The sequence below is a fragment of the Cuculus canorus genome, chromosome 25 (genome assembly GCF_017976375.1).
Source record: "Cuculus canorus isolate bCucCan1 chromosome 25, bCucCan1.pri, whole genome shotgun sequence".
Lineage (NCBI taxonomy): Eukaryota > Metazoa > Chordata > Aves > Cuculiformes > Cuculidae > Cuculus > Cuculus canorus.
The window spans coordinates 5,419,954-5,443,830 of NC_071425.1; the positions used below are offsets into that span (position 1 = coordinate 5,419,954).

Here is a 23,877-nt window from a genome sequence, read left to right on the forward strand (position 1 = left end):
TTGTTTTCTGCTTGCAAATCGCTGTTGTTTCCACAAGACTGACAAGGAGGCCACTTTTGGTAGGAAATCTGATTTGTAAAATCCAGAGCTCAGAGTGTAGAGACCTCTCCGCTCTCATTTTCTGTAACAACCCAGTAGTATTGCACAGGTATGGGGGGAGAGAAGAGAAGGCGATGGGCTCTCAATCCAAACTCTGAAGCTCCCATTAAGGAAGGCACATTACAAGTGGCAAGGAAACATCTCCAAGTCCTTTTCTCTTTCCTGACAATATTGTTTCCCGACAATACTCTTTCCCCTCTCTATTTACACTCTCATTGTCAGCACATGCAATTTGCTGTCTTTTCAGTATTTTGGGCAGAAAGAGTAAATACCTCCAGCAAGCAGCTGCTCCTGTGATCCAGCTTCACAAATCTCCGAGATGTCACTGCTGAGTTACAGACAATGGGGCACAGCTCTGCTCAGAGCAGGGGATGCAAACCCACCTCCGACAGAAGACTCCAGCGACCTTCCCTTGTAGGATTCCTGGTGCCTCTGTTATGGCAAGTGGGCTGAGAGTCAAGAAGAAAACAAACTCTCAAATCACATCAAGCTTCTGGTCACTCAAAAGAGAATAATTATAATTAGCAGTTTTGAGATTATGTCACCATGGGGCTGATTAAAAAGTTCTTGGACTTCTTAAAGTGCTTCACTTCATTTGTGTAGATCAGGACTATGTGCAGATGCAGGAACCTTCTGATAACTGGAGCAGAACTAAGGTGGGGGTTATCTGTGAAGGAAAAAGAAGTAGCTGAGAAGATTTATGTTGTAAGTGGAGCACAGACCTGTGATTTGAGGAAGGTGATATTTAGTCGAGTCTCAACCCATTATCTCAGCTCGCGCTGTGGTCAATGGGGAGAAGCAAACACCACCGGTGGGTGGTTCACCTGAAATGAAGCTACTTCAGGAGCACCTCAAGGGCTGCTGTTCTTTAGGGTGTCCCAGGTGACTGCATTGGGCTGGCAGGTGTGGCATAAGGCATCCAGAGACACACAGTCAGTTGGGGCCACGGTTGGGTATCCCACACGCAAGGAGGGCAGTAGATGCCTGGGCTGAGGACAATAACTTGTATTTTTAAGTTGGTACGGCACCACAGCCAGAGGAGATCTCACCAAGCGAGTAGCAGGCAGGAGTCCTGTCTTCCTGAAGAAATGGCCTAAGGGAAAGTCAGAAGTGGAAGATCTCCAAAAGCCTTATTTCTTCAGTCTCATTTAGAGGCATTATGGTGACAAGCTCAGATGTAGACAAATGTTCTACAGATGTGTGAAAACAGGGAAAGGACTTCATCCCTGGCAAAATGTGTTCCTGCAGATGAACAAGTGAGTGAAATTCAGTGCTGGGATTCAGAATCAGCAACGTTCTTCCAGGTCAAGGTGCAAGTGCCAAAGCTCACCTGGGATGTCTGGAGAAGGAATGTGTTCCTTTAAAACAAAGGAGTTGCATAGATGGTTCCCATGTGTTTGTGTCCATGACGTGGGCCCCACGAGTGTTCAGCTGTGCTTTTGGGGCTGTGTACTCAGCATCGCCAGTGAGGTGCTGAGAGCAGAGGGTGATGTGGAGAGGGAGCATCATCCAGTGCGGGCTTGTGGCAACACCCATGACAAACCTGAGACTCGAGGAATGTCCGTGTCTGAGGAACAGAACCCTCTACAAAGACTGTATCCTAGGGCTTTCCCAACACTGTGGATAAGCACAACGATGTCCCTGCTCGTTTCCTCCCCTTGGGTTTAAGACTATGCTTCCACGTTACACCAGGGTCACCCAGCATGAAGCTCCAGCCTTTTAACTCTCCACTCTGCCCCCATGTCCCCACTCCATGTCCTCTTTCATTTTAACTGCCTCTTTAGGCTCTGGAGATTGGACACAGAAGGAGAAGAAGGATCACTGCTTCATACTTGAAAACTTGTGATACAATGTGGATTCATTTGCCATCAGATGTTTAACATCAACTTGGAGCGTTGCTTCATCTTAGCATCCTGTGAGGAGGGACAGCAGGCAATTCAGAGTGGAGATCTTCCTGAGCCTTGGTGAATCTTCTTCGGAAAAAGACCCAGTAACAAGGGAAGACTGGCTGCTTTCAGGAACAAGGTTTTGGAGACACTCACTAACTTTTGTGCTTGTGTGCTGCCCTCAGAACATCCTTAGCCGATTAAAGATAGGGTACAGATGGAGAATCAGACGACAGTGAAGGAGTCCACCCTCTTGGGTTTCACTGACAGTGATCAACTCCAGTACGTGTTCTTTACCACCCTGTTACTAACCTATGTCTTGACTTCAATAGGTAACATTCTTATTGTCACCATCACCTGATAAACCGTCGACTTCAGACTCCCATGTACTTTTTCCTGCAGAACTTCTCCATCTCAGAGATTGGCTTTACCACCATGGTCATTCCCAAAGCACTGGCCAACCTGGCTTAAGGCAAAACCCACCCATTTCTTTAAGAGGTTGTCTCACTCAAAGTTTTCTCTACTGCATGCTGTGTACCACTGAGTTTCTTCTGTTAGCTGTGATGTCCCTTGACAAGCTTTCTGGTTTTCTTTCCTCTGCATTGGATGAGATAGGACAGTGATGGCTCATCCACAAATCACTCTCCTGCTGGGTAGTCCAAGTCCACATGAAGAAAGAAGGGAAGTGCAAAGGGCTTTATGCAAACAATATCACTGTGTCATATAAGGAGCCACTGTACACACAGAACTGTTTCTTCCTTCAATGGAACAAAATCAGAAAGCATGGAAAGCTTTGGGACAGAGGGAAAAACGATGTCCCTAGCCACCTGTGAATAAATGCCTGAGCTTCCCATCCCTGTGAGTCATAGTGATAAGTGATGTGGAACAGATCTCCCTCTGATGTACTGCAGTTTGGGCCACTGCAGGCAGAGAATGTTAGTGCCTCTAATCCAGGGAATGAAGGTGGGACCAAACTTTTATGACAGAACTGCAAGGAAATGATCTTATTGTCCAGAAAGGCAGCAAATCTTTCTACTATGAAAAGAAGGAGCTGCCTTACAGAAAGCACAGATTCACAGTGTGACCTGTTTGCATGCGCTGATGCCACAGATTATTCAAGCTGTGTCAGGACAGCATCTGCAGTTCAAACACAATTTCAGATTTGCAATGTAAGTTGCCCGTTCCCTTTCCTGGATTCTGCCCAGACACTGCGACAGTAACAGCAGCTCCCATCCATCTCTGTCGCTTCCTGAACAGACCAACCCTCTTTCTCCTCCTCCTTCTTCCCCTCCTATCAGCATCCCTTCGTGCTGCAGCTGAGAGAGTTCAGTCTGGGGCTGCTCCTGTGTCTGCTCGTTGCTCCCGCTCCAGTCTGCCATTACATGGTGAGTTTGCCCGTGCATCCATCCTTCCTTCCTCAGCATAGAAAGACTGCAGAGCTGCTCTGTGCGCATGTCTGCATTTGTCTGCCTGTGTTTACCCTACCCTGGAAAAAGCTTGGAGGTGTCTGTGTGTCTGCGTTTGCTGCCTCGTTCTGGCACCAAAACATTTGGGATCTCTAAGGTTGAGGACAGTATGGTCCAAATTCACCATGAGGCACACGCATGGAATGTGATGTTTGTAAATTCAGTCTCTTACCTGGCAGAAAATAGAATGCAGGAGCATGGATGAGCAGGCATATGGATGCTGTTATTAGGTTCCTTAAAAGCAGTTGCTGGTAAACCAGGGTTTCTACGATGAACAACGAATCATGTCTTTAGTCTTTTATCAGTTTAGCAACTCTTGGTTTCATCAAGGCTCTGGAGCTGAGGCTCTGGAGCGTGTCCAGAGAAGAGCAACGAAGCTGGTGAGGGGCTGGAGAACAAGGGTTACGAGGAGCGGCTGAGAGAGCTGGGGGTGTTCAGCCTGGAGAAGAGGAGGCTGAGGGGAGACCTTATTGCTCTCTACAACTGCCTGAAAGGAGGTTGCGGAGAGGAGGGAGCTGGGATCTTCTCCCCAGTGACAGGGGACAGGACAAGAGGGAATAGCCTCAAGCTGTGCCAGGGGAGGGTCAGGCTGGATATCAGAAAAAAATTCTTCACAGTAAGAGTCATTGGGTACTGGAACAGCTGCCCAGGGAGGGGGTCGAGACACCTTCCCTGGAGGTGTTTAAGGAACGGGTGGATGAAGTGCTGAGGGACATGGTTTAGGGAGTGTTAGGAACGGTTGGACTCGATGATCCAGTGGGTCCTTTCCAACCTGGTGATTCTATGATTCTGTGATTCTGTGATCAAGTAGGCACTGCCTCCCCAGGAATTCCTGTGAGGAAAAGGTGCTCCAGAATCCAGAGGGCTATCAAAGTACAATTTGAGAGCAGGGATGGCTGAGCAGAGGTGGGAGTCTCTGGGAGCACCAGAGACATATGAGTAAAACAAGGAGAACGATAGCTGTCCTTCCATGTGATGGTGAGCAAAGTCCAAGCCCTGGTGTCAGGTTTGGACCAGCTGACTCTATTTCCTCTCTTTTTTTCTTTGACTTTTTCCTCTGCTTTCGCTCCACACAGATCCCAGGCTTACATGAAAAACTTATGTTGGTTCTTGTGGAGCTGTTTGTGATTTACATGCGTGAGGAAAAAGAGGCCGTGAGTTCAGGTCTTTCGGGCTGTGTTGGCACAGAACTGAGACTGAGCTCCGTGCTGCTGTCCTGCCTGGGAGACACCAGTAGGACCAGGCACCGCTTCCTCTGGGTGTGAGGTTAGAGAGACTTTTAGAGATAGTTTTTCCACCCTCTGCTCTGCTTTTCATAGAATTATTAAGACCTCCAAGGAATTCAAGTCCAACCTTTAAGGTTATCAAATCCAGCTCCAGGGCAGCCTGGACTGATGAGTTCTGCTGCTGCCATGCAAGAAGTTGAACAGATAAACCGAAAGACTATGCATGCATCGTTACAGTCATGTCACCGTGTCTCAAATCTTGTTCAGAGCCCTCAGTTTAATCCTGTGGTAATGGGGTGGGTCTCCAGGAATCAGGGTTGGCTCTGCCCAGTCCCCAGTGCAGTCTGACCTGCAGCTCCTGGGCAGATCCACTGTGAAAGCAGAGTATGGGGGCTGATCCCCCCCATCTCCCTGGGGCCTCTGCTGCCCCAGCCTTGTTTGCAGGGTGAGGGATGAAGATGAGAAGGGTCTGTTTCACTGGCCCCCCCCTTCCTGCCGCACAACGATGCTGCTGCTGTGCTTGTGCCCCATCCCCGTTGAGGTCCTCAAGCTCCCTGACTCCTCTCACCAGCCACTCTGTGCCCCGACCCTGCCAGCTGCTGCCGGGACTCCCCTGTGCTGCTCACACAGGGCCAACACTTGGGCTCCAAATGCCCCTGTCTCGACTCCGAGCCTGTCAGTAAGGGCCAAACACAGAATCTGTTTCCCTTCCCTTTTCCTTGCCCTGCCCCGTGTTTCTTGGACACGTTAACACTTTGGCTGGGCTGGGACATTCAGAGTCCCCCTTTCCCTCCCACCTCAGGAAAACCACCTGAGCCAAGTGCCTCCTGATTCCCCTGCCCCACTGTGCGTGGGGGCCAGTTGGGTTCTCCATTTGTTCTTCCTCATTATTCTTCTCCCAGAAAAGTGTTTCACCCCACGACCCCTGAACTGCACCCCAGGGGGTGAGTGCTGGTTTGTTATGGACCCCAACAAGACAGACACTCAGATCCTGTGAAGCATCATTTGAAACGTCATTCTTTAGAGCTGACGCTATGAAGAAAGAGCAAACAGCAAAGATCATCTTCTATCTCAGATGCTGAGAACCTCAGAAGCCCGGTCTGTGCAGCATGGATCAGGCCTCTGACCCCCATACAGCAAGTGACGATGCGCATGGTCCAGATCTGGCTCCGTCACAGCGAGCTGGTTGAGGTTCTCCTGCAGCTGTGGGATTTGTGCAGCCCAGTATGGACAGCATGGTATGATCCTGTGCTGTGCCTCTGCAGGTCAACTGCTACGTGGGCCACTGACTCCTCAGGGTACAACACCCCTCCATCAGAATCCCTGCAGCTGAGAATGCACATCCCTCCATCCCTTTCTCATTCTATCTCCCCTCACGTTCTCTTCACTCCTCATTTATTCTGTTCCCCCATTCTCACTCCCCTATTTCTGTGCCCTCTGCCAAACTTGCTTGCAGAGGGGTGGAAGTTAATCCTAATGTATCTATTTCAAATATTTGCATCTATACATCATAATCTTGAACCGAATCCTACTGTTGCACTAAGGAAGAAGCTCTTCCTCTTATTTAAGTTTAGGAGTGAGATTTAGTTGTTGAAACATGGGTGTCTGGTATCATTTTAGATGTCCTGTCATTTCCAAGACGGGCACATGATGCCAGTGTCTATAGCACAGGACCTATGGGAGACAGCTAGACTGGATGGCCTCACCTTTGCAAGGACCACTCGCCTGTGCCAGGGCTCCTTGCTGCAAATGGCCCTGCTGTCCAATGTTTGGACGACTGAGTCAAAGCTCTGTTCACTCTTGGAAGAGTTAATACATGGACCTGTACACAGACCTGGTGGGTTCAAGTGCCTAACCAATAGAGCAGTCACACGCCAGGCCCATTTTATCACCCTCTCCCTCATATTCCACACAACTTCATTTTTGATTTGCTCATCAATTCCTCTGACACTGTTCTGCCCCCACTTCCCTAGTTGTCCATCCATGCATCCCAACTACAAATTCATTCATCTGTTCCCCTCCCTGATTGAAGTGATAATTCCAGTTACTTTTTTCTGCCATTCATTCCTACTGCCACTAAGTACAGCCCTCTCCAACCATCCAACCACTCTCCTCACACAAATCCACACGTTCTTCCACCCATACTCCCAGACCATGCTTTGCCCACTCTCTCTGTCCACCCTTCTGCCCATTTCTTCCTCTGTCAGCATTGGTTCTGGTGTTCTCCAGGTGCAATTATCACTGTTTAGGCCCAAACTCATGCTGTGCTTTAGGCTGTGACACATCGTTGCTCTCACCTTCCTTGTTCTCTAATCTGAATTAAACACCACCACCCCACTGAACCAGGAGGCCTTTTTGACACCAGCAGTTCCCACCTCAGGCCTGTGTCCTACTAATCTGCAACTAGATCAGTGAGAGTGGGGTAAAAATGACCCTCACGTGGGATATGAGGAAAGAGGGAGTCATCTTGGTCCATGTTTGTTGGGGAGGGAGCTCCATATCTTTCAGGAATGGAGGATGGAGATGCCCAGGATTTTTTTTATGAGGTCCTCATAGGTCGCTTTATGTCCACACAGAAGCTGTCTTCAACCAAAGAGTCAAGATGAGGAAACTTGGCATCCTGAGCAAACAGTATATGTATAGGGGTGAGTTGGGGCCAGAAGGGTGGCATCTGTGGGCAGTGGGGAAGATTTGAGCTGGGAGAGCAGTGTGGGAAGGAATAGATTCCTTGGGCAGCTGACAGAGGCACATCTCACCATGTTGTGGGAACTTGGGGGCATGGCCTCTAGTCATAGAATCATAGAATGGTTTGAGTTGGAAGGGACATTAAAGATCACCTAATTCCAACTCCCCTGCCGTGGACAGGGACACTTCCCTCTGGGTCAGGCTGCTCAAGGCCCATCCAACATGGCCTTGAACGCCTCCAGGGGTGGGGCAGCCACCACTTCCCTGGGCAAACCTGTCAGCCTTCCCTAGTCAGCCTTCACTTTTTCTGGTTGGCATAGCCAAAGGTGTTTTTGTAAGTGTAATTCATCTCACCTATAGTGCATAAGGCTTTCCAGAGAAACCATCACAAAATGTGAGGATGATGCAGAAGAAATGTCTGCTGCTGTGGGATGGGAGGGCAACGCTCTTTAGTGCTATGACATTGCATCACCTCTACGGTGGTCCTAAATCATCCCCTACTGTGTAGTGATACATAGGTATATCACTTTATCAGCGAGTCGCGTCATGTCCAGGTGAACTATTCCTTCTCCCATACCCCACCCCATTCCAAGCCATCACAGCAACCTCTGTGAAGTTCTTCCACCTTCCTTTGCTCAGTGTCATTGTATTCCTACTACAGTGTTCCACCATTCTTACTAAGAAACTACTGCAATGCATTTTACCATCAGGTTTGATGCTCTGTTGATGTCAAACCTGTCCCTAAAATTAGACCTCAAACCAAGGGCAAAGGTATGGAGAAGGTTGCCTTCCCCGGGGCTGCTGTCACAGCAGGCAGAGGGTCACCAAAGCCATTTTCCAACCAAATTCAGATCTACTCATTGTTAGTCTCACAGAAACCATACGCTACAAGTACGACAGGTGAGAAAGGGAGGCCAGCGAAAAACATCTTCACTGCTGGCAATGAAAAGGTGAAATGACTTTCCATGACTCTTCTTTGGATGCTGTGCTAAGTGCCCTTGATATGGACCCCTTCCAGCAGCCCAAAATACGGAGCACATCTGCTGAAGTTGAAAATCAAGCTGAGCACTTCGGAACATTAGTCTCAAAACAGATGATGGGACCTGCATCTGCCTCTGAGATATGGTATGAAGAGCTGAGGAGCTACAGGGCACCTCCTGCCATTTGATGAAGCTCCACGCTATGTGCTTGGGGGCAGACAGACTCCTCCTATTGCTGTGGTAGGCATGAACTAAAACAAAGCAATGGCATAGTAGGCGATCTGAGGGTGCCAATTGCCATCTGCATTAGACAGAAAGAGGCGTAGAGAGATGAGGAACTGTGATCTGAGGGAATCACATTGGCAGCCTCAGGGACCTTTCATCACTATTTGTCAGCTTCTACAACTGGCATTTCTGTGGCAGATTTGGACACAACTCTTTCCCACTACATGCAGACACCTCACATTTAAATCTTCCTAGTGGCAACCAGGGAGTCTGACAGCTCTTGTGTCTCCCTCAGGCTTGTTCCAGAAGGGAATATATTTTTTTTCTTCCCATCCTCAAGTGAAGCTGGAAAATGTGACTGTAAATGTAACCATCCAGGACTTTGTGGCTGATGTGGTGTCAGAGCTGTTTTTCCGCAATACACAGCAATTTTCAAGAGACATTATGTTCATCTTCCCTTTGGACTCAGACACTGTCGTCCACTCCTTCTATGCTACCACAGGAGACACTCGTATAGAAGCAATGCTCTGGGAGAAGGAGGAGGTACTGGGATTGTGGTGGGAGGGGGCAATCCAGGGTTTGGGATAGAGGGAGAATGAAACCCTGTGGGAACCTCCTTGATGCGTTTTCCTCCCTTTGTGGCAGGCCCAGCAGCTGTGCAAAACCATTTCAGGCATGGAGAATTTCAGATACCTGCAGGAGCAGAGAGATCTTTGGGGTCCTGTGTTTGCTTGTTTCTTGGGGACCCTGCCTCCTAACGGGGAGGTAGTCATCAACCTGTGCTATGTACAGGAGCTGCCACTGCATCCTGATGGAGCTGCCCAGTTCTGCTGGCCAAAAGAGCTCATCCCCGAGACGGAAGACCTCAGTGAGTGATTCCCCACATGTATCCATGGGCAAAGGCCCTCTTGGGGATGAGACCCCTTGTCCACACATGTGCTTCAGCGAGAGAATCTGAACATTCCCCATTGTGCTTCACAGCCAGGGACCCCATAAGTCTCCCCATGTATCCCACAGCAAGAGATCCCCACAGTCCCCTGCACAAAGCACCATCCTACCACCACTCCCCTAAGCACCACAGTGAGGGACCCCTCAGATGCCACATTTCCGCCCCTACAACTGAGAGGCAGTGTCCCACCATAGCTGTCCTAGGGTCACTTCTTTCACTTTCTCACACCTCTTTCTCCCTGCAGAATGGCTCTTTTCTCAGGAGGAGGCGGTTTCCGAAAATCTGCACTTCAGCATCTGTCTGAAATCAGCCCGTGGTGTGTCCCATGTCACCGTTAACGGCTGCGACACCTCTCTGCAATACACCGCTCCAGATCAGGCATCTGCCCAGGTCTGGCCCTGCCAGAGGCCAGAGTCCCACAGGGGCAGAGGAGGGAGGGGTCTGCAGCCTGCCGATGCTCCCTAGGACTCCTCAGTCCTTTGATTTGGCTCTCTGTCCTCCCCATACCCTACTTTTCTTCAGGTCTCCTTGAAGACATCACCTTGGCTGAAGGATCTGAAGTTGCTGGTGTATTACAGAGGGTCCCACGCTCTCAGTGCTGTGGTGGAAAGAAGAGATCCCAAAGGCCCACCTGGTGAGTCAGAAAGGTGGAAGTGGGCATCAGGGAGAGGGTTTTGGAGAGACTGGGAGATTCTGAGGGGCTTTTCAGGCAACAGATCAGAGCGGAGGACAAAAGTAGAGAAAAGCAAGGGGGCTTCAATCTAAAACTCCTCTTTGTTTCACCCCTCCACACTCTAGGATCTCTTCTGGGAGATCCTGTGGTGATGGTGACGCTGACACCCAACTTTCCTGAGGTGGTGCTCAATCCAGGACAGCATGGGGAATTCCTCTTTCTCATGGACCGCAGCCTCTTCCAGGATGCACAGGTATCAACAGAGGAGGTCTTTGCTGGGTCAGGGCAATCTGCCACTTCAATGAAGGATGGGGGACAATGTGTTTGAGAGCAGCCCCGTGGAGAAGGACTTGAGGTTCTCATTGATGAGAAGTTCAACATGAGCGAGCAAAGTGCGCTTGTGGCATAGAAGGAAAACTATGTCCTGGGCTGCATCAAAAGAAGCATGGCCAGCAGGGTGAGGGAAAGGTTTCTGTCCCTCTGCTCCGCTCTGGTGAGACCCCACCTGGAGCCCAGCATCCAGTTCTGGAGTCCACAACATAAGAAGGATATGGAACTATTGGAACAGGTCCAGAGGAGGCCACAGAGATGATCTGAGGGCTGGAGCACCTCTGGTATGAGGACAGGCTGAGAGAGTTGAGGTTTTTCAGCCTGGAAAAGAGAAGGCTCCAGGGAGACCTTAGAGCAGCCTTGCAATGCTTGAAAGGGTTACAGGAAAACTGGGGAGGGACTTTTTACAAGGATGTGTGGTGACAGGATGAGGGGGAATGGCTTTAAATTGGGAGGGGGAAGATTTAGATTAGACATTAAGAAGAAATTCTTCATGATGAGGGTGGTGAGTCACTGGAACAGGTTGCCCAGAGAAGTTGTGGTTACCCCGTCCCTGGAGGTGTTCAAGGCCCGGTTGGATGCGGCTTTGAACAACCTGATCTAGTGGGAGACGTCCCTGCCCATGGCAGGAGCATTGGAACTGGATGGACTTTGAGGTCTCTTACAACCCAAACTAATCTATCATTCTATGATTTTCCACACTGGTCCTGACCAGGTGGTGGGGATAGAGGCAAATGTCTTCCCATGGTCTTCACACTCAGTCTAGCTTTCCCATCTGAGCTCTGCCTACCTCTCCATCTCTCACCAGAACACACTGCTCTTCCTCCTCAAGAGTTTGCCTCTGGGCTGTTACTTCAACATTTACAGTTTTGGGGCCACTTTCAAAGCTTTCTTTCCGTGAGTTGGGGCTGATGATCGGGCATGTCCAAAGGGTAAGTAGAATATGACTTCTCAAAGGGGAGCTACAAGACAAGCTCTTGCTGGAGGGCAGTTCTGGGGCAGGATTTGTTTGGTGTAGTGAGAGGGTAAGTCCTCTTTTCAGGGTGCTTCTGTAGCACTGGTAGTGAGATAGGGCTTTTCTAGGGAGGGGCCATGTCAGGGGTCCATGGGCCAGGTTCTCCTCACCTCTGACTCTCTGGGTGCCCTCCCACAGGCAGAGTGTGGAATACACGCAGGAAAGCATGGACAATGCAGTGGGGCACATCTCCTCCATCTGCCCTGATCTGGGTGGCTGTGACCTCTTGGGCCTCCTCAAGTCTATCTATAGCACTCCTCTCCTTCCTGGGCGTCCCCGCCAGGTATCATGGCCAAGAGGTTCTGGGGAGGGGAATGCGTGTGAACAATGGGGTAAAGGGAGATGTCAGGGCTCAGGGTGAGAAGTTCTGCTGCTGTTTGCACTGGGAGTTGGCATGCTGCGGGGGTGGCTGTGGGCAGAAAGTGACTCCACCTTTGGAGGTGACAGTGTGGGAGGGCATGTGTGGAATTTGTTGTACTTGGGGAAGGTGGAGCTTCTTTGTAAGGTGCCTCTTTGGGGTAAGGGGTGTCCTGGTGTTCATGGAAGGAGACACATGATCTCTTTTCCTGTTCCAAGTCCAGTGGGTGTGAGAGGGTGAGGGAGCAAACTGGGAATGCTTCCCGCATTTTGGGAAAGAGTCTTTCCTCTATTGGGGTGCCCAGTCCTCACAATTTTTTTTCCCCTCCTCTGTCTCTCAGCTTTTCATCTTCATCCAAAGAAAGATCTCCAATGAAGAAGAAGCTGTCATGGATGAGGTCTGCCGTTACCGGGACAAACACCGGTAATGGGGGGCCCTCTTCCTGTCCCCTAACATGCCAGTTCTCAACCTTCCTCTCCCTCTAACTGTCAGAGTTCTTCAGACATTCCCCCAGATCCTAGTTTGCCCCAGATCTTCTCTTTACCTTGATGGAATGTCAATGACACCACTACTCACACTTTTCCTTATACACTAAGACTGTCTGTACTCTTCACCCAGCGGACCTCCTCTCCCAATCTTTCCCTGCTCTTCTCAGCGTTTGTCTTCTTCCCCTTCACTTTCCAACACCTCAATGGGCTCTGCACACCCAAATGCCCATCTCACGCTCTCCCTGTGCAGCAGGCGATGTCTTTTATCCCAGAGAGAACAGGAAAGCTCTGGGTCAGTTTCATTTCTACAATGAGAAGCATTCTTACCTCTCCAGACTTTGTCTTCTGTACCACTCTTGTCCTTTGTGTCTCTCATCTTTATCTCACCTCCGACTCCCCTCTCTTCTCCTCTACAGGTGTTTTTGTTTTCCCACTAACAGCTGTGGCAGCTTCAACCTTTCCCAGGCCATGGCCCTGGTGACCAAAGGTCAATGCGTGTGCATCCACTCTAGGATGGACATGGCATCTGAGGTAATCACCCAGCTAGCCCTCTACTCTGTTCAATACCTCCTACATCTCTCGTAGACATGCAAGGCATTCCAATTCCCACCATGTTTCCAACTTGGAGACCTCATCTAACTTCCCCCCTGCACAGAACTGGGAGGGAATCCAAGCAATTTGTGTTCTCTGCTTTTCCTCAACAGGCAGTGAAATGCCTGCAGCATGCTCTGCAGCCTCTGGCAAGTGGGATCTCACTTCATTGGGAACTTCCACCTGGCCTGGAGGTTTTGATGATCAGAGAAGCTCCTGAGATGTTCATCCAGGGATATCAGAGCTCTGTCTATGCCCAGATCCATGGACAACCACAGGTGAGAGTGATCCAGGAACTATATGCTTCAGGGCAGGGCTTTCTGAGAAGTAAAGGACCCAATCCCTGCTTCACCTTCCCAGCACTGAGAGTCCTTCACCTCCACTAGACCTGAGAGAGACCACGATCAGGGCTCTGTGAACTCCCTTCTTTCCCCCAGAGATACCACTACTTCTGCTCCAGCCATGGACATACACCACCTTAGAGCAGGGCGGGAACCCAGGTATCCAGGCTTGCCTGTGTCTTGCAGATGAACATTTCTGTCTGACTCTTTCCCTTGTGTCACCAGGATCCAGAGGTGGGTGAGGGAGCCGTGACTCTTCAGTACCACGTGGGCAGCCAGACCTTTGGTCATACTCTCAGGTTCTCACTGTCCCCATCAACAGATGACAGGTGAGACAGTAACATGCTTGCCCACGAGGCAGAGTGGCATTGGCAAGGTCTGGAGGAAGGATAAGAGAGATTCTTCGCTTGCATCCTTCCCACTACAGCCTGAGGTGGGAAGAGAATCCAAGCATTCAGTGTTCCCCTCTTGTCCCCTCTTCCCTGACTTTGGGAGAGGATCTGGGTGACCACTGCCCCGCTGCCCTCTTCTCTTTATTCCATATGACACGTGCCCTTTCACAACGTGGAACCAAAGACTGACCATCTGCCCCTGCAGGCTGCCCGTCCATCGCATGGCTGTGATGCACCTGCTGAGGAAACTGGCCTGGGAGGAGACAAGCGGGGCAGAGAAGGACATCTGGCACAGCGCAGTAAAGTCCAGCCTCAGCCTGGGTGTCCTGTCTCCCATCACATGCAGTGTGGCAGCACGCATGGAACAGAGCGATGCCTGGCAGCGTGGTAAGGCCAGAAACAGTGGAGGTGGGAGTGGGAAGCAAGACTTGTTGGTCTGATGCCTTCTCACCATCTGCAGCTCCCTGCCCTGTAGGCCTGACCACCCTCTTGCCTATCTGCAATACCCATGAGTCTAACCTACGTTCCTGTCTCTCTCCCCAGATTCTTTCCCGCCAGACTCCTCCCTGTTGGTCTCTCCCTCTTGCAATCTGGTTCCCTGCCAGCTGCTCTGGCTGCGTGGCTTCAGGCCGATGTGGTTCAAGTCTACCAAGTTTTGGATGGTCCAGACATGCCAGTTCTGCCTTGAGACACTCAGTCGCAAAGGCCCTGACCCTGGGGCACTCACTCAGCTTTCAGCATCCTGTAAAGGTAAGGAAAAACTTCTCAGCTGAGCACTCTTCAAATGTGCCGGACTAGGGCTGAACTCCCTTTTCAGCATTTATCTTCCCACCAGGCTTTCTGATCATCATTGTGTTGGGGGTGGATGGAGTGATAGACAAAGCAAACTCCTACATCTCACCTCTCGGCTAGAAACTAAGACTCGAATGCTTTACTACTTCCCTGAAGAAACCTAATCCTTTCTTCCAGCTATCCCGAACTCTATACACAAGCACTACGTTTGTCATAAAATACCTGCGTGAGTCTTTATCTTCATCCTCACACAGTTCAGCAAAAAAAACGAGCCAGCTAGCGGAGATACTGCACTATCCAGGCTTCCTTTCTTTCCAGCTGCCCAAGCGCAGGGCACACACACACAAGAAAGCAGCTCTACAGGAAACGATCTTGGGGTCCTTGTTGAACAGAAGTCAGCAAGGTGCCCTTGCAACAAGAAAGCCAACCACAGCCTGAGCTGTAGCGTAGCCAGTAGGCGTAAGAAGGTGATCTTTCCTCTCTGTTCAGCACCACTTGCACCCTGGGGTATTGTGTCCAGCTTCTGCTTCCGTCACAACAAAGGCATTGATGTGTTGGACCAAATCACATGGAGGGCCACCAACCAATGGGGCTGAAGCATATGGCATGCAAGGAGAGGCTGAGAGCTGGGTTTGTTTTCTTTAAGAAGAAAATACCTTATTTCTGCCTACTACTGGCTGGCCGGAGGAAAATATAAATGAGAGGGGCAAACTCTTCTTGGAAGTGTACAGCACTAGAGGCAGCAGACATGAGCTGGAACACAGGAAATTGGAAAACACTGAATGGGTGGCAGGAATCTTTTTCTTTATTATTTTTTTTTAAAGCAAAATGATAATAAAAAGCTGGAGGAATCGCCAACCTTAGTGCTATTCAAGACTTGGCTGGACAGGTACCGAAACAGGCTGCTTTGAGTAAGAATTTGGATGAGGTGACTTCCAGAGGTCCCTTTCAAGCTCTGTGTATCTTTAGGTCAGCCTTAAACAACCCCCTGTTGTGCTCCAACTACGCTGTGCCCGAGCTCTTCCTTTTCTGCCCTAAAAATCCTCTTATATCTGCTCCAGAACTGAGCCGCGCTGGGGGCTATAGTGCCCCATGGGCTGTGCTTGACCCTTCTCACCTTTGCTCTCTTGTGATCCAGTTCTGCTGTAGCTCCAAAGAAGTCTTACTTCACGGAATGTGAAAAGGAAGAGCTGAGGTTGAGGTTGGTGGGTTCAAGAGTGGATGATGGAAAGGACGCCCTGTGGGGTCCTTCCCTCCGTGGTGAACATGAGCCCTCATGGGGGAAATGGCAGGAAGGAGTAACGTCAGTGATGCTCATGGGAGGGATTAAAGGTGTTAGGGAGGATTACTCTGAGGAAACTGAAGCATATAGGTCAGAATTGAGGGCACTTACGAGGCACTAGGAAGACCTGGGGATGTTCTGGGAATTCTGGAAAAAGTTCAGGATGCTTATGGAGGACTGGGAAAAACTGGGAAAGCCCAGAGAGGAAGGAGGACCATGAACAATACATGGAGAAGGCAGAATTAATGGTTACAAGCCATTGCCTATCTCATAGAACACTGTGAATATTTCTGTCTTCCAGAGCAGGAGCTTCCTCCTGAAGAGCAAGTGTTGGAAGAACCACCAGCATTCAACGTGAATTGGGACTGGACAGTTTCACCACTGTCAACAAGACTATGTGACTTCTCCGGGCTCAGGGTAGTGGTGGCACTCCAGAAAGCAAATGGCTCCTGGGCCCTCAGTGCAGCCCTGTCCTCTGCCTTAGGGCTCAGCGAGGCTGATGTTGAGGGACAAAGGCCCAGGGAGGTAAGCAGATCAGGGGCAGAAGTGGGGCGTTGTCATGAGCTGAACCTTACTCTGCTCCAAGTCTGAGCTGAAATGAGAGGAAGAGCTCAAAGCAGTCAGGATATAAACCCCGTCTGCTTGTGGAAGGAGGGTGTGGGGGTTGTGGAATGGAATCAGCAGAGATACCTGGGAACTTTCTGATTTTGATGATTTCAGAAGCTTAGAGAGTTTCTGTGTGTGTGTGGAGGCCTTACTTTTTCCACATGATGGTTTAGATCTGATCTTTCTTTTTTGTTCTTTCCCTGATTGTTGCGTTTTCCCGCACAGGTGGTGCAGCCAACTGCCTGGGCCACGGTTTTGGCGTTGGTCTGGTTGCACCAGTATAAATGGAAGGTGTCTTGGTCAGAGCTTCTGAAGGCCAAAGCTTGTAGGTGGCTCCAGGACCAGGCTGGTAAGATTTTGCTGGGAGGAGTCATGCTGTGGGCCTTTCCCACCAAATCCACTGCTGACACCATTGACCCACATCCCCCTTTCCCAGTGCTCCTGTACAACTGTCAGTCACACTGTCTTCCCTTACTAAGTTGTGTTCCTCCTCTACTTGTCTACTTGCAGAGGTCCAGCTGGATGAATGTCTGGTGGCAGCAAATTCCCTATTGGGGTGCATTGTGGATCCCACCATCTTCAGGACTTCAACTTACTCCACTTCTGGGGGTGGACAAGACGTGGGGGATGGTGGGAACACAGCCAGGACAGCCCACCCCGACTCGCCAACAGGATGTTCCACACCACCAACATTGTGCTCTTGTGGGAGTGAGGAGTAGCTGGATTTGAGCTCCAGCTCCTATTTGAGGCCAAAGCACCACAGCAGAACTGTTCACCCATTTGCTCTCTACCATTATATGAGTTGTTATGAAAAATAACCCTGAATCCATGTACTAAGATCTGCTTCAATTCCCCACATTCTGCCTTTCTCTGAGGTTTACCTAAGTAGCCATCAGCTCAAAATCCCAGACCTCAAGGAGAAAAATCCTGTTCAGATACTGCAGAAAAAAGTCTTCTTCATTAATCTGTCTGTCTGTGTATCTATTTACCTATCAGTCTGCCTATGTATCCGTCCACCTCGCTATGAACCATTCTTTCTGTTTTTTATAGAAACGTAAGACCAGTGTTATTTTGTCTTTCAGGCATTGATTCACTCATCCTTACAAGTTCCCTTCCCTTCCCTTCCCTTCCCTTCCCTTCCCTTCCCTTCCCTTCCCTTCCCTTCCCTTCCCTTCCCTTCCCTTCCCTTCCCTTCCCTTCCCTTCCCTTCCCTTCCCTTCCCTTCCCTTCCCTTCCCTCCCCTCCCCTCCCCTCCCCTCCCCCTGCCCCATCCCTGGAGGGGTTCAAGGCCAGGTTGGATGGGCCTTGGGCAGCCTGAGCCAGTGGGAGGTGTCCCTGCCCATGGCAGGGGGAGTGGAACTAGATGGTCTTTAAGGTCCCTTCCAACACAAACCACTCTGTATTTCTATGATTCCACAACTTCACTCCTACCTTGGCAAGAGTTTGACATTCAGCAGACCAGATTTTTCTTCTTCATTAAGAGAGCATCACTGCAGATGATTCATCCTCCTTCATGGACAGATTTTTATCATTCAAGTCAGACCTGACCTTTCACTAGCAGTGTCTGGACTTTCTGTACACAAACTGCACTGGAGTAGAGTTCCCCGTCACTTATGTTTAGCCGTTTAAGTAATTTTCCAAAAACATCACAGAATCTCATAATAATTAGGTTGGAAGGGAACTCTTGAGGTCACCAAACCAATCTCCCCTTGCTCAAGCAGGGTCAGGTAGAACAGATTCTAAGACTGCATCCAGCTGGGTTTTGCACATATCCACGTATGGAAGCTTCTTTGGGCAGCCTGTTTCACTGTCCAACCACTCTCGCAGTACAAATGTTTTCCTTGCATTCAGCAAGTTACTGCCAGGGAGACAGTACTTTACTTTCATTTTGTTTTTGTAAGAGTACCACTAAACTCAAAAGTCAGGTTCCTGAACCTCCCCTATTGATGTTTGCCTGTAGTTCATTTGTCGTTTCTCCCTCCCTTTCCTATCACCTCCTTTTCCAAGGACATTGTCTGTTACTAAAAGGTTCAACACCAACTGCCTATAAAGAGAAAAAAGAAAAGCTTGACCCAGTGTCGTTAACATTGCTTCCTTTTGCAGTTGCTGTCAGGGAGAGGAGCTGGGCAGCTGAGCTTCTTCTCAGCACTTTCCCCGTGTAATCATTATGTCAGCACTACTTAATTGGTTTGTTCTAGTTTCCTCCCTTTCCCAGATGACGTGTGATGATCTCCCAAGAAAGATCCTATCTGGTCTTCTGGGAGAGTCATTGTTTGTCCCAGATGTGCCCTCTGCCTTGGCTTGGTCAGTTGAACCAAGTTCATGGTTCATTCCAAGAGGTAAAAAGTTTAGAGAACAGTGGATATGACTGATTTTATAGATCTTTAATATCAACAGTGTGCAGCTGTAATTTGGGTCCCTACCCATCAATACATAACGGCAATTTATGCCGTAGGGTGTCCAGGCTTCCACTGTGGTTTTAGAAGTGCTTGAAAATCCCAGCCAAAGCCCCAACGCATCTCCCACGTTGCCAAACCAAACAGCTGCACCAGCTGCAAAGTAGGGACAGGTGTAAGGACAGGACTCACCTCAGGTGATCCTGATCTCAGTCCAAGACAGGGCTCAAGGGACTGTCTGCAGTCAAGAGAAGAATACTGATCCCTCCAAAGGGTGAGTCATGCTATAATTATAGCCATCCAGCTTAAGAAAAATAAATCCCATTCCATCGATCCTTTTTAGCCATGCACGAAGCAGACACTGGCAGCTTAGAAGTGAAAGCCAGCAGCCACAAACACTTAGGAAGATTGATGCCACTCTTTTGCTTGGCTCTGTCTCAAGAATCTTCTTTCTTACGGAGGACGCTGGTGTGGAACGTTCAGCCAGTGGCGGGGACAGGGACATGAGGCACCAGTGTGAGTCATCCTGAGTCGCAGAGGGGGGATCAGCTGCAGGTGCAGAGTTCTGGATTTAGGCACGAACAGTGAACCTTTGTAGCTGGGGGTGGGGGGTGGTTCTCCACACCTGAGACAGCCAGTGAAGATCCACTGAGTGAAGCCAGCAGAGGAATTATTCTGATTGAATGCAGGGCTCCTCCATAGTGCCCTGAAACACAATCTTGGCCTCAATGGCTGTATTGACCACCTCTCCCCTAAGAGCTGAGGCATCAGATCAGAAATTGAGCACCTCACAAACACGGGGACACCAGCATGGAAGACACCAGAAGCAGGAGAAGTCCATTGCCTGAAGATTGATGTCTGAATAGTGACATCTGGTGATATTTTTTGTACACTCAGGTCCCTTCCCCCTCCCCTTCCCCTTCCCTCTCCCATTTGAAATTGCATCAACAAGTTTGAAAAGCTGACTGAAGGGGAAGTGTAAAGGCAGAGACAACATGAGGTGCAGAGCTCTAACACTTCCAGGACCAAGGGATGGGTTCCACACTATCTCCCTGTTGAGGTCAATTGTCACTGATCAAGTGTTATGTGTCTCAGCTGGGGCGAGAGTTGCTGCAATAAACAGCTGGATACTATTTTTAATTTGATGTCTCAGAGTGCTGATATTCACTATGTCAATGCCAAAGTGTGACTCAGTGACCCTTAGGCTGTCCCCATTGTCAGCGCTGAGCTGACAGGGTTGGACTGTCCTTCCCACTTGATTTTTGATGGCTTAGACCTTCCTTCCTGAAATGTTGGGCCCTTCTGCAGAGATTCAGAGACCCACCCAGAGCTGCTGAAACTAAAAACGATCAGGAAAAAAATACTAAAACCTGCACCTTTCATTGTGAAGCTGAGCTAAAACGCTGCTTATATGAGAACAGCTCAAAGTTTGCTCTTCTGTGGTGGTGACAGACACATCAGCATCCTCTGCCCTGCCCACCTCAAAGAACTTTCTCACCTCTTGTTGCAAACATCAGCGACCGATACAAACCCCAGCAGTCTGCAGTAGAAGCTCCTTGGCTTTTTTGCCCCTCACTGAGTGCTTTCCCATGTTGTCAGCTCCTTCATTCACAGAGCACCACAAATCATAGAATCACCAGGTTGGGAAAGACCTCCTACATCATTGAGTCCAACCATTCCTGTCTGCCACTAAACCATGTCTCTGAGCACCCCGTCTACCCGCCTTTTAAATACCTCCAGGGATGGGCACTCCACCCCCTCCCTGGGCAGCGTCTGCCAGTACCCCATGACCCTTTCTGTGAAAATCTCTCTGTACCTTTTTTTTTTTTAAATTAATTAATGACTCCTCCAATGACCTCCAGTTTTCTGTGATCTCTGCTTGTGAATTTGCTGAGTTCCCTTTGGTTTCATCTTTCCATTCCAGCATATCAGTAAATTTTATGTTTCAGAAGAAATAAAAAGAAGTTGAAGAAGCTCATGGGTCCAGACAGAGTCCAGATCAGTCACCGGTTACAGTGACTTGACCTGGGGACTTTAATTTATGACTTTTTAAATTAAGATTTTTAATTCTTCTCATTAAAAAAGGCCTTGAAATCTGAATATTCCCCCTGTTTCTGTACAGAGCAAGTAAAACAGATAAAGACAGTGCTAATTAGAGCAGACAAAAGTTGTGCAAATAAAGCTGCGGCTGCAGTGACAAAAGAACAGGCTGGAAGAAGAACTGTCTCACCCTCAGTGAGTGGATCACAGTCTGACTCTGGTCACTTCCCGCCTGAGTCTCACCAGGACATAAGCCCAACTCATTCCCTTTCAAAATGGCTTTATTTCCACTCTTCTTGTTGCGCGTAATTAAAATGGGTGACACGTGAAAATGGTGCTTTATGTGTTCATCAAAACCCATCTGAGCGCTCGCTAATGAGCTCCCAGTGCTCGCAGCTCTGCAGGGAGGAGCAGCAAACCAGACACAGAGCTCGTTACGGCTGCCAGCACTTAATAAGCCCTGTGAGGAACGTGGTGCTGTCTCCCTGGGACTTTGTAGCTGTAGCAAAATCTCACAAGCTCTCTTGAGGAAATGGTGAGCAAAAACAGAAAGGAAAGTTGTGTGGAGTTTTGATGGAGCCCAGTGTGAGATGTGAGACAGAAATGTTGGACAACATGTTCCCACCAGGCTCATTAGAGCAGGAACTCACAGACTGTGGTTGTAGGTGCCACAGAAACATCTCTTGCAAATCTGAACTTGAGGTGAGCACTGGCTTCCCTAACGCCATCCCTACCTGCCCTGGCAATGTTTCTTAACTTTATTTTGTAGCCCGTGAAGAGTGGCTGGAGAGCTGCATGGAGGAGAAGGACCTGGGGTAATGGTTGACAACTGACTGAGCATGAGCCAGCAGTGTGCCCAAGTGGCCAAGAAGGCCAATGGCATCTTGGCTTGGATCAGAAACGGTGTGACCTGCAGGGCCAGGGAGGGGATTCTCCCTCTGTACTCGGCACTGGTGAGACTGCACCTCGAGTACTGTGTTCAGTTCTGGGCCCCTCACCACAAGAAGGATGTTGAGGCTCTGGAGTGTGTCCAGAGAAGAGCAACGAAGCCGGTGAGGGGCTGGAGAACAAGGGTTACGAGGAGCGGCTGAGAGAGCTGGGGGTGTTCAGCCTGGAGAAGAGGAGGCTGAGGGGAGACCTTATTGCTCTCTACAACTCCCTGAAAGGAGGTTGTGGAGAGGAGGGAGCTGGGCTCTTCTCCCAAGTGACAGGGGACAGGACAAGGGGGAATGGCCTGAAGCTCCGCCAGGGGAGGGTCAGGCTGGATATCAGAAAAAAATTCTTCATGGAAAGAGTCATTGGGCACTGGAACAGCTGCCCAGGGAGGGGGTGGAGTCGCCTTCCCTGGAGGTGTTTAAGGAACGGGTGGATGAAGTGCTTAGGGACATGGTTTAGGGGACTGTTAGGAATGGTTGGACTCAATGATCCAATGGGTCCTTTCCAACCTGGTGATTCTATGATTCTATGATTCTTTTTGCACTGGAGCCCTACCAAGAGCTCCCTACACAGGTGAGCCTGTGCCTGTTGGTCTGTGTGTTTTCTAGACCAACAGGATGAACAGTTCTTGTGCCAGGGCAGATGCTGTTCTCAAAGACCTGCCAGGTTCCTTCAGCTCCACCAGCCTGTTCTATACCAGAATGTGCAGAGCCCTGGTTGGACAAGCTCTCTGGAAAGACACTGGAGGTTCATATTTCTCCACAGTTTAGACAGTGAGTTTGGGGGAGACATTCAGGGAACGATTCAGGCATCTAAACAGAAGTGTCCAGTATAGATTTGGACAGCCTAAGGTGTCCAAAGCGTGTGTATGGGCTTTCAGTTCTGGTGCAAGGCCTCCAGAAGTCAATTTCTAGACAAGTGACTTTCTCCTGAGTTGTTTGTGTTAATTCTGAGGCCACTCTGCTGCTCAGCATCCCTCCTCATGTGACAGCCTCAGACGGTTATCAGCAGGGTCCCAAAGTGTTATTCCAGTCAACAGAAACAACCTGTGATTTAGAAAGCACCAGTCAAAAGATGAAAGGAAAAGGAAGGAATTTTTGGCTGAGGAACTGTTTCACTACCCAAGGAGACAAATACCAAAACTACGAAATACAACAGATACCAAAGGAAATCATGAGAAGAAATGCAATTTTTATTTTAATACACTGAGACTCATTAAAATGATCAATTTATTTTCTTTCTTTCCCTCTCTTCTCTCCTCTCCTCTCTCCTTCCCACTTCCTTTTTTTTTAAGGGGTTCGTGCTGTTCTGTTTATATTTTGTTCTCATTTTCTTAATATGTTTGTGGGAGTGTACGCATGCTTTCTTTTTTTCCTGTTCAAGATTCCTTCAGCAGCTCAGAGAACACAGGACTGAGGAACAAGAATATGATTTGCCAAAATTAATCCGATTTACCTCTCAGAAATTTGATTTCAGCCCAGTCCTCTGACGCACTCCCTCTCAAACTGCTTTCATTCTGGAGCTGGATCACGGCTTCCTGTGCTTAACCCTTCCCAGAGGCTGTGGTTCTGCTCTGCCTGGGTACAAAGAACGATGCTCCTCCATCTGGAACTGAGATTGGACAGGTCAGTTTTCCCACTGCTTGTTTTTCCTGCTGCAATAACAAGTGTCCCTTGGCATTACAGCATTTGGGAATTCACCATTAGCAAGCACCATACCTCTTCTGCTTTGCACATTTTCCAAACTATGAAACAACCAGAACGGGGTGAAACAAGAATTTTCAGCCTGAAATAAGCTCTTTACAGAGCAGTTTTCCTGGTTTTCATTATCATCTATTTTCTCTGTCTCCCATTTTCAGTCAAAATGTCAAGTAATGGTTTATTTTTGTGTGACTGTTCTTTCCATTAAAATGATCTCTTTCTCCCAAACCGTGCTTTGCAGATGTTGCGTTGAGCCTCGCTGGGATGGAACCGACCTTACTCACATCAGCCCTCACAGCACTGGGCTTTGTATTTGGTGCTGGAAGGGCTGAAAACTCACCAGCTTTTCAGCTACCGGGGAGCAGTGCTTGCACAGCACCAGGGCTGAATTCTTCAGGATTCTAAGCCCAACCCCACTCCC

The 23,877-nt window shown here is 49.2% G+C and overlaps 1 protein-coding gene across 1 annotated transcript in view; it reads left to right on the forward strand.

The window, feature by feature from the left end:
* The first annotated feature begins 3,232 nt into the window (after positions 1-3,232).
* Positions 3,233-23,877, forward strand: part of LOC104067500 (uncharacterized) — a 32,095-nt gene continuing 11,450 nt past the window's right edge. Inside the window, exons 1-19 of the mRNA XM_054088028.1 lie at positions 3,233-3,370; positions 7,254-7,322; positions 8,863-9,110; positions 9,213-9,435; positions 9,761-9,906; positions 10,039-10,150; positions 10,315-10,442; positions 11,328-11,416; positions 11,673-11,817; positions 12,233-12,315; positions 12,797-12,911; positions 13,085-13,249; positions 13,538-13,641; positions 13,910-14,091; positions 14,248-14,454; positions 16,080-16,303; positions 16,610-16,733; positions 16,895-17,092; positions 17,435-17,438. Of these exons, the coding sequence (XP_053944003.1) occupies positions 7,280-7,322; positions 8,863-9,110; positions 9,213-9,435; positions 9,761-9,906; positions 10,039-10,150; positions 10,315-10,442; positions 11,328-11,416; positions 11,673-11,817; positions 12,233-12,315; positions 12,797-12,911; positions 13,085-13,249; positions 13,538-13,641; positions 13,910-14,091; positions 14,248-14,454; positions 16,080-16,303; positions 16,610-16,733; positions 16,895-17,092; positions 17,435-17,438 (2,540 nt within the window). The 5' untranslated portion in view covers positions 3,233-3,370; positions 7,254-7,279. The remainder of the gene's footprint in view (positions 3,371-7,253; positions 7,323-8,862; positions 9,111-9,212; positions 9,436-9,760; positions 9,907-10,038; positions 10,151-10,314; positions 10,443-11,327; positions 11,417-11,672; positions 11,818-12,232; positions 12,316-12,796; positions 12,912-13,084; positions 13,250-13,537; positions 13,642-13,909; positions 14,092-14,247; positions 14,455-16,079; positions 16,304-16,609; positions 16,734-16,894; positions 17,093-17,434; positions 17,439-23,877) is intronic.